The sequence below is a fragment of the Lepisma saccharinum genome, chromosome 14 (genome assembly GCF_977018435.1).
Source record: "Lepisma saccharinum chromosome 14, izLepSacc3.1, whole genome shotgun sequence".
NCBI classification, from domain to species: Eukaryota; Metazoa; Arthropoda; class Insecta; order Zygentoma; family Lepismatidae; genus Lepisma; species Lepisma saccharinum.
In genome coordinates this window covers 81,341,868-81,354,013 of record NC_139242.1, presented here as the reverse complement: position 1 = coordinate 81,354,013, position 12,146 = coordinate 81,341,868, and the positions used below count along the sequence as shown (strand labels likewise).

The 12,146-nt window shown below is 34.7% G+C and overlaps 1 protein-coding gene across 2 annotated transcripts in view; it reads left to right on the top strand.

Moving 5' to 3' along the window:
- ATPCL (ATP-citrate synthase) overlaps positions 1 to 12,146 on the top strand; it is a 163,887-nt gene that overhangs the window by 96,157 nt on the left and 55,584 nt on the right. For both annotated transcript variants that reach the window (XM_083136053.1, XM_083136055.1), the window contains exons 2-4: positions 3,853 to 4,028; positions 7,031 to 7,153; positions 7,779 to 7,841. In XM_083136053.1, the coding sequence (XP_082992179.1) occupies positions 3,876 to 4,028; positions 7,031 to 7,153; positions 7,779 to 7,841 (339 nt within the window). In that variant the 5' untranslated portion in view covers positions 3,853 to 3,875. The remainder of the gene's footprint in view (positions 1 to 3,852; positions 4,029 to 7,030; positions 7,154 to 7,778; positions 7,842 to 12,146) is intronic.

The window sequence follows — 12,146 nt, the reverse complement described above, 5'->3', positions numbered from 1 at the left end:
GTGATCTTCAGCAGGCTTTTTCATGTGTGTTTATTTGTTCACGTCTATGCTCGCACCACTGCCAGTCTTAGAATTGGCATTTGGATCAGTTACCCTGTGAGATTTCTGATGTTACTATAAAATATAGGTCTTTTATCAAACCTAAAATCATTATTTTTTGTTTTTGTTCCCACTTGTTTGTTTTGTTTTGTTTTCATACAAAATATTTGTATTGATATTAGTAATAGAGAAATTGGCTATCATTGGCAGAAGAATTTGTATAGACTTATAATCTCAGTGCACTGTAGTGACATAAGTTTGTGTTTGGATGAGAATAAGTAAATAATCGAAGTATGAGACTTGGGAGGCAAGTCTGGAACTTTCATTTAAACTCTAACTGAAACTTTTCTTCTCATTTGCCCTGTGAGATATTTGAGAAATTTCTAGTGGGGAGAAATTCTAGCAGCACTGGAATAGCATATGTGTGTATGTGTGTGTGTGTGTGTGTGTAGAGAGAGAGGGATGGAGGGACATATGGGAATTCCCCTCATTCCCCTTCAGATACCACTCTCCCTTTATTATTTTTAAAGTACTAATATTACCAATACAGGATACTGGTGATACATCTCCACGTATAGTTAATATTTCCAATACATTGTCTACACAGGGTCCATCTTACCTGAAGAGCAGAGTAGTGATCAGACCTCACCTTCAGATTTGCTATATTTAAATTTTCGTCTCCCCTCAAAAAAAGTCACATAGAATGTGATATATACGTTTTATGCAGTGATCATGCACCAGACATAGTGCAGCCCCAACTTGTTTTATGAATGTAACTGATTACTACTTCATGATTACCACAGCAATCCCCAGTTTGTTCTATAATAATAATAATAATAATAATAATAATAATAAAAATAAAAAACTAACTTTTGAATACTGTTAGCTAGGTGTTCAAAGCATTTAGGACTACCAGTGTTTGGAAATAATTGTATCTTACTGAGAACTGCTTACTAATCCCAGTAAAAGTTAAGTCATGGCAAACAGTGTAAGAGTTTCATCTTGAGGAAAAGATTTCAAGATTGAAGGAAGGTGGTAAACATGAACTTCATGGACTGACTGAACAAGCATATCCTTGATTTAACCTATTGCTATCAAGAACTCCCCTGCTTTAACACTAGAATGGCAGGAGGGGTCAAAATGACCCCCTACTTTCACCCTTTCTTTAATAACTATTCCGGTTTTCTTATTATTCCTCGAAATTGTGTGGCTTTTCAATTATTATTATTATTATTATTATTTTTCATTTTTAAGATGGTGTATTGAAGTCTACAAAACATAATTTAATTCTGTGTAGCATGTTCCCACTTGTCACAGTTTATATGTCGCCATGTATGTAGTCTTCTTGGACCGGGAAGGACGTCTGAACATGTTGCATCAAGTAGCAGTTTCTCATGGTGAAATGTTGTGTATTCTGAGGTGTTCAGTTGTTGATGATCATAATTTTTATTTGTAATCAATATGTATCACAAACCACCTAAACACTTTGATTATGATACATAAAGCACAGAAAATAATGTAAATTAAAAATATGTTCCCATTCTAAAATAATTAGAATTTTAAATGCATTTCTCATGAGGGGTCAAAATGACCTCTTTCCGCTGTTCTAGCGGGTATCAGATCCTAGTGTTAACAAACCTTTCTTTATTGTATCTTGCTTGAAGACTTGGATCGTGATGTGCTTGTGGAATGCCAAATATGCACACTTGGATAATGATATATGCTGAACAGAGTGAACATAAAAGTATCATTACATTCTTCTCTCCTTACAAGTTACTCAAATTCATGCAAAATGATATTGTAACTGAACTGCATGAAAAGAGAGGAAGAAAAGAGCAAATAAAGCAATTTGCAACATATATTCCAGATGTATCAGTCATTTTCATAGCAGAGAATTATTTCTCTAATTTATATGGCAATAAAGGGACTAGACTTCCTGTTGACCCTGCAGTGCATACGTAACCAACCACTGATGCAAGGATTCAAAGCTACTAATTTCAAGAGAAGATAACATAATAAGCAGCTTGCCTCCCTTCCTTATAAGTATACTGTGCAAATGGCATTGTAATGGCATTGTTGTATGCTTGTGGCACTTGGACTCACGGTCAGGGTTTATGCTCAAAGATTTATGTGTTGTTCTGTCGTCATGTGTGCTCTATGCCCCCGTGCAGTCTTGGCTTCTATCAAGGCTTTCACCATAGAAACCTAGCAAGAAGTTCAGGCTCAACCAGGACTCAAGCCTACCAGTGAGTCATTTCTACTCTGCTTCATTGTTCACTTCTGCTGTTGAACGCATGTGAATTTTTTTTGTAGAGAAATAACATGATATGTGAAGGGCATGGATTTGAATCCTGGTCGAGCCTAATTTTTCTGCTAGGTTTCTTCACTACTACACCACATGTGCACACCAAAATGTAATGTGTTTCATGTTTGAAATTTGTTTTAAGAGATATACTGTATCATGTGCTAACTAACTAACTCTGTAGCCTTCTTAAATGCAAAGGTTTATGGCTGCAGCAACACAAGCCTCCCATCTGTCCCTATCCTGGGTAAGATCAATCCATTTTTTCCCATCCTTACCGATTTCCTTTAGCTCCATCTCAATGTTATCCCTCCATCTTCGTCTTGGCCTTCTGACAGGTCTCTTACCATCAGGCTTCCCAACAAGAATCCTGTAAACTCTTCTTTCCTCTCCCATTCATGCATATGGCCTGCCTGCCTAAGTCTTCTTGATTTAATGATTCTAATAATATCTGGACATAAATACAACTTATGCAGTTCTAAATTATATAACCTTCTCCACTCGCCTGGCTCCTCAGCTCTTTTAGATCCAAATATTTTTCTAAGGATTTTATTTTCAAATACTCGTAATTTATGTTCTTTTTTTAATGTAAGGATCAAAGTTTCACATCCAAATAATACAGCAAGCAGAATTTAGTTTATTTTATCATATATCATGTGCTATTCAGATTTACAGGAATGCAAGGCAAATTTCACATGTGAGAACAACGAATTTTTACTTCCACATTATTAATAACTTGAATTGATTTTCTAAATTTGTATCCTAATGACAGTTTGTTCATATGTGTAAATTTTAAAATTCTTTGTAAGTAACATTGTAAAATTATAATTGAGATCACTGGCTATTGCCAACACATATGATATAGTTTAATTACTGTAATGCACTATTAATAAAAGTGTAACATATATGTATGTACATGCAGTGGCATGCCCAAGAGGGTGTGTGTGGGTTATAATCCTCATCTTTGGCCCAGTATTAAAGAAAAAGTCAAAGGTAGAAAAATGTGACAAAATGAGAGCTGACTACCAAGAAAAAGTATACGTAATCCTTTCCTTTAGAAAATACTGGACACACCACTGGGTACATGGATAATATAGCCTAGGTGAATTATTGTAATCTAGCTTAGTGACATCATTCCAGCCAGTGCACATAATTGTATTTTGTCAAGTCAGTTTTCCTAAAAGTGCTTCATTATACTTTTTGAAATAATAATATATGTAAGCCATTAATGATATCTGTGGATGGACATGGAGCAAGTTAATCGGAAGCCAGGGGGGGAAGTGCCCCACTTCTACCTCCTCTTCAAAAGACGAGATATTGGATAACATTAACCTTTTTCAGAAGTAAACATTCTTTGGGATCTATTCATGATATTCCATTCCTTCCCACAATTCATTGTTGAACTAGTGTCATCTAAGACTTTACCCTTATTAGAGAACCTGTAGTAATCTATAAATATTCTCTGATATTTATATTACTTCATTGGCATGTTTTTTTTTTTATTTTTTCAGGTTGTAAATTGTGAGAGAGAACCATGTCTGCGAAAGCAATTCGTGAGGCAACAGGGAAGGACATAATCAACCGAAATTTGGCAGCAACACAAGCTGTGAAGTGCCAGTTTGCTGTTGTAACAGAAAATACCAAATGGTCAGATGTAATTGCAGCCAATCCATGGCTGAATACAGAGGTAAATTGTCATTCAATGTGCTTATAGTTAATAAATGTATTTGCTCTTAATAGCTAAATGTGACAAAGTAAGAACCAGAAAATTAGCATTCTGTGTATTGTCTTAGTTTTAACCCCTTAAGTGGGGATGGCGTATATAAACGCCCTCCACATTGTGCTGCTGTAGTGCAGAAGGCGTATGTATAGGCTTTGTTTGTTTCAGCTATATTTGATTTACTGTGACGTATATAGTCACACACAGACGTTTGGTGAGAGTTCTAGCTGTAGTAGAAAGAAAAAATAGTAGCAAGAGAGGAAAAAGTAGAAGACAAAACTAATTTCTCTCTTCTTTCTTTTCATCTTCTTCTTTTTAGTCTTTTTCCTCACTTGCTACTATTTTTTCTTTCTACTACAGCTTAGAACTACCTCACCAAACGTCTGTGTGACTATATACGCCACAGTAAATCGAATATGGTTTAAACAAACATAAAGTGTATATATACGTCTTCCGCACTACAGCAGCACAATACGGAGGGCGTATACTGAATTTGACGAAAAACCTACATTTTCCAGTAGCAACTTGTTCAACAAATTCCACACTTAAGGGGTAAATGTAGTTAGGTATTTTACTAGTCAGAGAGTTTGTACAACCTGGAAAAGTCAGGGAAATTATTAATCATTCTGTTTGCCAGGATTTTCCTCCTGCAACTGATTTCTTTTTTGGTAATATCTTGTATTTTGTATTTTTTAAATCTATTTTCAAGAATAATTTTGAGTAAATTTCATTTGTTTGATTATACATGCAAAGTTGAAGATATAACATTATCATTATAGAGTAGTCTGGAAAGTTATTTAAAAATACCTGGAAAATGTGGAAAAGTTGGGTAATTTTGTTCTGCAAAATGATTGGGAACCCTGTGTTATCTTTAGAATATCAGATTGATATAGACATCACAGGTGCAATATGTACTTGTCCCATTCTTTGTAGTTTTCTTTTCTTTGATTTTTTGTTTTCATATATTGTGATTAGGTGTGAATACATAACAAAATTGGTTCCCTAGATTCCCACAATTTAGAATAATTATGTTAATATATTTTCAAGAGTTTTGCTTAGAATATTCATGATTCACATGCGAGATAATCAGAACATTAAAATAACTGGAATTTAGTCAGTGAATTCACTTTTGACATACAGTCATGCACTTCTTAACACCACTTTTCTGGAATGATTTCTCAAGCTGTATCAGTGATTCCATGCACCATCAAAATTCCCAGCTAGCTGTTGGGTTCAAATTTGTCTTCATCAGTTGGGAAGAATTGGTGTGTTTCCACTGTTTTGGCAGCTTTTAGGATTTTTGATGTGTAATGATAAACCCAAGTCTCTTTAATAATGAATCTGTGCTGAACATGTGTTGATTTGCACTTGAAATGTCAGAGACACTCAGATGAAACATTGGTTGCATTGTTTTTGGTCTATTGTGAGTACTTGTAGCATCATTTCTCTGTGCTCACATGTTTGTGTAATATATTGTGCACACATTGAGAAGAGATAACCTCTGCTTTCTCATGCAATTCCAGTTGTCCATCGTACATGGTGTTTAAAAAAAAAGTTGCTAAATTTTTGGAGTCTTCTCATTTCTATGTCCACTGTAATATGCATATTCACAGCTTGTCTGACCACATGTAAAGACATCCTTCAGTGCCATCTTGACTAATCACTTAAACTCTGGCACAGGGCACTTATCTGAAATGAAGAAATGAAGTTTCAAGTTTAATATACCATTCACCATTTGAAGTAAATGTAGTGTGTTACACAAAAAATAGCATCAAGATCAATGTATGCTACAAGTGAATACAGGGTGAGTCATAAATATGGCTACACATTTGTTGTACGTACTTCTGAAGAATGAAGCTTGTCAGTGACAACATAAATTTGTTAATATTCTTGGCAACAATAAATTATTTTGGGTAGGGAACATTTTACTGTCTTGCTATTTCGGCATGTAAGAATTTGTAAATATGTTGGTGTTAGTCCAGAGTGGAGTAGGCCTGACTCTAAAATTAATTTAATTATTTAATATTGACATAAGTTGAAAAAAAAAAGCTAATAAAGCTTAATTCATGGATGCAGCTCACTTCATGTTGGTAGACCATTTCACGGTAGTCTAAGAAGGAAATCACCATTACCTTATTCGCCGACGGAACAGCTTTGGCATCTGAGAACTGGGTGATTTCCAGACTGTGCTTGCCTGTTTGCTTTCGGAATCGTAGTGGTGAAGCCAACTCTTGTCACCAGTTAGATGGAATATACACACCTCCACTCTCACCTGCTTCTGTTCAGGCGTTAGCAATCTCTGTACACATCTTGCACATGTGCACATTCATGTGCAAGCGATTGTGCAGAATGGTGAACGCACTATGATGGGAAATGTGTAACATATCTACCAGTTCATGTATTGTTATTCGGCAAACTTCCTGAACAATGACGGCAGCTGTGTTAACCATGATCTCGTTCACTGTGATGGCCGGAGTACCCTCCTTAAATTGTTTGAACCACCGAAATGCATTTGATTGTGGAAGACATGACGATCTTTCGTAAGCAAGCATTCCTGCACTCTTCGAGGGATATCCTGCATAGCTCGACGTAACATGTTGACAGGAATCTGAGTATTTTCCTCACAGATCCTTTCTACTCTGCCTGCTACAACTGAAGAATTGCTCAGATTCCTGTGGATATGTTATGTCAAACCATGCAGGATGTCCCTCAATGACTGCAGGAATGGTTGCTTAGAAAAGATCATAATCTACTGGACGTCATCATCAAGTCATAAATCTACCCATCTCTTCAGCAGTATGCAATTATGTAATTGCATCCTGTGCACTACTCATTTCCATGATTAAATCTCTTGTAACTATTTATTGTCTTTTCAATACCTCTGTTTCAAAATGCCCCTTTTGAGACACCCTTTGTATGATTAAATACAGTATATTAATGTAGATTATAATTTTCTTTTTCAATTGCAGAAACTTGTTGTGAAGCCAGATCAGCTCATCAAACGAAGAGGGAAGCTTGGTTTGATCAAGGTCAATGTTAATCTGCTTGGTGTCCAGTCATGGGTTAATGAGAGGATGGAAAAGGAAATCCAGGTATAATTATATTTGAAATTTTAATCTTAACTGATGTGCCATGTTCCTTATTTTATTCTATGAAAAAGAACACAATATTTTGGTGGAAGACTTTGTCACCTCAATTTCATTACCGCATTTCCATTCGCAGTAACAGCTGTGATGGTGATAGATTATAACCTTTGTTGAATGCAGTTAGCAATTCGAAGTTCACTTGATTAACAAAATGGTGCATAAAACAGACTCATGTTAAGGAAACTGGAATATGATGGATTAGTTTTATACATGTTTATACATGATTTATTGCCACTGGTTTTTTAAACACGTTAGTTCATTTTTTATTTATGCACATATCACAATGAATTTTTGTCTATAGTTGAATCGATCAGTTCTAACAATTATTAACAAGTTTTTCAGTCACCAATTACTCATTTTAAAATTGACTTTTTTCAGGTATATGATAGATTGTATTTACTATCCTTTGTCATAATCATTGTAATAAATTTTACTTGAGAGTGTTATAGAAGTGACACCTCCTTAAACTAATTGTAATTGAACCTTAGCAATGTAATGATTTTACACTCATTTATTGTTATCTGAATTGAAGAATAATTAAGGCACACTGAAGTATTTTGTTTTGTTTCAGGTTGGGAGAGCAAGAGGAAAGCTAAGGAATTTCATCATCGAGCCTTTTGTGCCACACAAACAGGTATGGAATTCACCAATATCTCATCAGAAGTTGTTAGCTGTAAACAGTGGAAAGTGATGCCATATCTATGTACCTCAACTGAACAAAACCTCTCAGCTGACTTGCACTCTGTTTCATACCCTTTTCCACCCACCCTTTCCTTACAATGCTGGCAAGAAATAAATTTAATACTAGCTTTAGGTATTTTATTGTGTAATACAGTTGAGACTACTTTATACATAACTCAGTTCTGCGTAATTCTATTTTATACATAAATTAATCTATGTCCCGGCAAAATATAATTTAAAAACTTGTTAATTAAGCCTTATTTGCATGTAGTGCATTTATGGGTAAGTCGATGTTATATGTACCAATAAAGTAACAAGTATAGTGCTCCCTTGTGCTTTGCACCATGCCATGAGGGTGTATAGGAGCACTTTATATGTACGAATAGAAGTATAAACTTTTTGTCGGCGCACGGCATAAAATCAGACGAGAAAGATTTGCCACAGTTGTTCAGAACATGAGGTGCATTTTCTTTTGTATGTAATTGCAATACGAAAGAACACATGTTAGAAAGGAGCCGATAGCTGATGCTTGCCGTGTTCCATAATAAAAACAGAACAGCGGTTCATTCAGTGAAGGTTTTCAGTTGTTACTGGTCGGCCATGGAGAACAGAAAGAGGAAAAGTTACACACTTGCAGAAAGTAATTTTGTTGCACAAAGTGGACTCTAATCCACACAATACTTAAGAATCATACTTTTAAATTCGTTAATATTCCACTTTGACAGAGAGAGCCTGTATTACGTATATCTTGTTTCTCAAAATGATACAATTAAATTATATGACATAATATCTGAATCTGATTTGCAAGTAATTCTCAATTGGACATATTTTCTGTTCACCTTGACATATGTGTAACTCAGGTTCAACTGTATATCATTTGTTTTTATCTTTGATGGAAGATAGAACATGTTCTAACAACAGGTGTTGAATGGCGTATGAAAATTGTTGCATCATCGAATGCTGTAGTTTCTAAATGGTTTACTCATATTATCATATCACACAAGAATCTATAGGCATATAACATTACTGACTGAAAGAAGGCAATGCTGTTGTGAAAAAATAGTTTGTTATGTGGACATAATGCAACACAACAATAATGAAATTTTATTTGTTTATGAATGAAAACAAACCAGCATTATCAAAATAAATACAGGACAGCAGCTGAAACACCCAAGATTTCATTAACTAACTAACTCTCTAGCCTTCTTAAACCCGAAGGTTCATGGCTGCAGCAACACAGGCCTTCCATCTGTCCCTATCTTGAGCAAGATCTATATACTCTTTTCCATCCCTACCGATTTCCTTTAGGTCCATCTCAACGTTGTCCCTCCATCTTCGTCTTGGCCTTCCTACAGGTCTCTTACCATCAGGTTTCCCAACAAGAACCTTGTAAACTCCTCTTTCCTCTCCCATTCGTGCCACATGGCCTGCCCACCTAAGTCTTCTTGATTTAATTATTCTAATAATATCTGGACATGAATACAAATTATGTAGTTCTAAATTATGTAACCTTCTCCACTCACCTGTCTCCTCATCCCTTTTAGGTCCAAAGATTTTCCTAAGGATCTTATTTTCAAATACTCTCAATTTATGTTCCTCTTTTAATGTAAGGGACCAAGTTTCACACCCATATACTACTACAGGCAAAATTACTGTTTTGTATATTTTAACTTTTAGTTTCTTAGATATTAAACGAGAAGACAAAAGTTTATGAAGAGAGAAGTAACATGCATTTCCTGAATTAAGCCTACTTTTTATTTCCTCTTTAATATCATTTTCATTTGTTAATATTACTCCTAAGTATTTGAATTTGGAAACTGGTTCAAACGAGTTGTTATCAATAATTAGATTTTGATTATTACCTAACACTTGGTTTCGGCCTGTAAGCATATATTTAGTTTTCTCTTTGTTAACTTCCAAACCTATCTCTTTAGCAGTTTTGAAAAATATTTTAGCATTATTCTTAATCGTATTTATATCATCCCCCAGTAAGTCTACATCATCTGCATATGCTAACAACTGAGTCACACCATTTAATTTCAGTCCTTCTTTAGTTTCTTTTACCTTCCTTACAGCATATTCTAAGGCAAAATTAAAGAGCAATGGAGATAATGCATCTCCTTGTTTTAACCCATCATGAATTATAAATTTGTCAGACATATTATTACTCACACGAATTTTACTTTCTGTTTCACTGGTGCATATTTTTATCATACTAACAAGCTTCTTAGGTATTCCAAACTCTACTAATATATTATATAATTTATCTCTTTTGACCGAATCATATGCTTTTTTGAAATCAATGAATAGCTGATGGTTACACTAACTAATATTTACAGATAAAACTAGAAATCTGTAAAAGGTTATAAACTATCTGAGAAGATCTGCAGCTGTATTGGCTGTCAGGAAAATTCTAGACAGAAAAAATATTTGTGACATGTATGTCAAATATAAGTGGTATTTTCATCTCGGAGAGCAGGTTTATTGACTGTGTTACTTGAAATTTATTGTGAACATGTACTGAAAACACTATAATCATTCACCTGCTCTTAAGAGGCACTATTTTCATGACCGATTGCAAATCTACAATTAGTTCTTAAAATGATAACCTGGTGTGGAAAAGTGGTAACGGAAAATAGTGAGTACTATTGTGCTGCTTGTAATTAGAAATTAACTGCTGCTGTTTTCCATTAGCAACATCAAAATTAATTCTGCATTACTTAAGTACTTGAACCAGAAACTTAATAAACTGATATTTTATTTATACATGTTTCATTATCTTTAAAAAATTAAATGTTACACTCTCAAGGTATTACATATACATAAACAATATGAAAATTATGAGAAAATTAGAAGAAAAAAGAAAATTGAAAAACAACTGTACACATCTCATCTGATAAAGACTGAAGCAGTTTAAATTTTGTGTTAAAATGTTGGCAAAAAGTATAAGCTGTGCTTGAACTGATATTTAATGTCAATGATAGGGCATAAATTCATTTTAAGGTTACAAATTATTTGTATGGATGCTCATTGGTAGATATATCTTCTGTCCTTGCTTAATCAGGATTGCTACTCAATAGTCCAGGGGCATATATATCAATATTTCTATAGTCCGTGGGTTTTCTAATGAAGGGAATATATGACTACCGGTGATGCGTTGCTAGTGTGGTACACAATCGTGTACTACCAGGTGGTTTGGCCGCAATTGTGGCATAGGGTCTTCGTGACGACATAAATCCAAGATGGCTGCTGCTTCATGCACAAATAAAATTGATCTTGACTCCTTTAAGAGTGGGTTTTGAGAAATTTTTATAGAGACATTTTTAATTCAGAATTGAAAAAGGAACAAAATTGATTGTTACAGTTTTTTTATAACTCGCAATGTTGTGGAGATATATCCAGTGAAACTATTTCGTGCCCTTTTCTGCAAGGATTCCATGCATATTTTACACTTTACTTGACATTCTGGGATATAAAGGGGGAAAATTACTGCCTGTGATATTTTGTTGATACGTACTATTGTGGCGTATGGCATGTGTGACATCATACATCCGAGATGGCTGCCTCTGCACCATATCTCCTTAACACCTTTAGGAGTCATTTTGACCATTTGTAAGTTTGTTGGGTTTTTGCACGAAGGAAAGACATGTGTATGGAGGATGCTTTCATTTGGAGGCATGCAATTATGTATTACTGCAGGTGTTTTGCTGGAAAATGTGCCAGAGACCATACATGACATCCAAAATCCAAGATGGCAACCATCGAGGTTTTGCACATAAAATACTGTCCATATCCTGATTTATAGTTCGTTTATCAGATTTTTCCAGAGGCATTTTCTGTTAATAATTAAGAAGTGAAGAAATATCATTAATTTTTATAACTACAGTAGTATCCAAAAGTTAAGCATGACTAAGATATGAGAAAATGTTCTATTAATGAAGTGTCAGAACTGCATAAAACATAGTGAAAATTAATCAAAACGTCATATGGTATACAATAGAGTAGAATGCATGAAATTAACAATTTTTTTGTGCAAAGACACAAAGGTAAATTTGTGTGGATTTCGGACATCATGTATGATCTCTGACACATTTTCCAGCAAAACACCTGTAGTAATACATGATTGCATGCCTCCAAATGAAAGCATCCTCTATACACATGTCTTCCCTTCGTGCAAAAACCCAACAAACTTACAAATGTCAAAATGACTCCTATAGATGTTAAGGAGATATGGTCGTTTTAGTTTGTTAATGTCAGC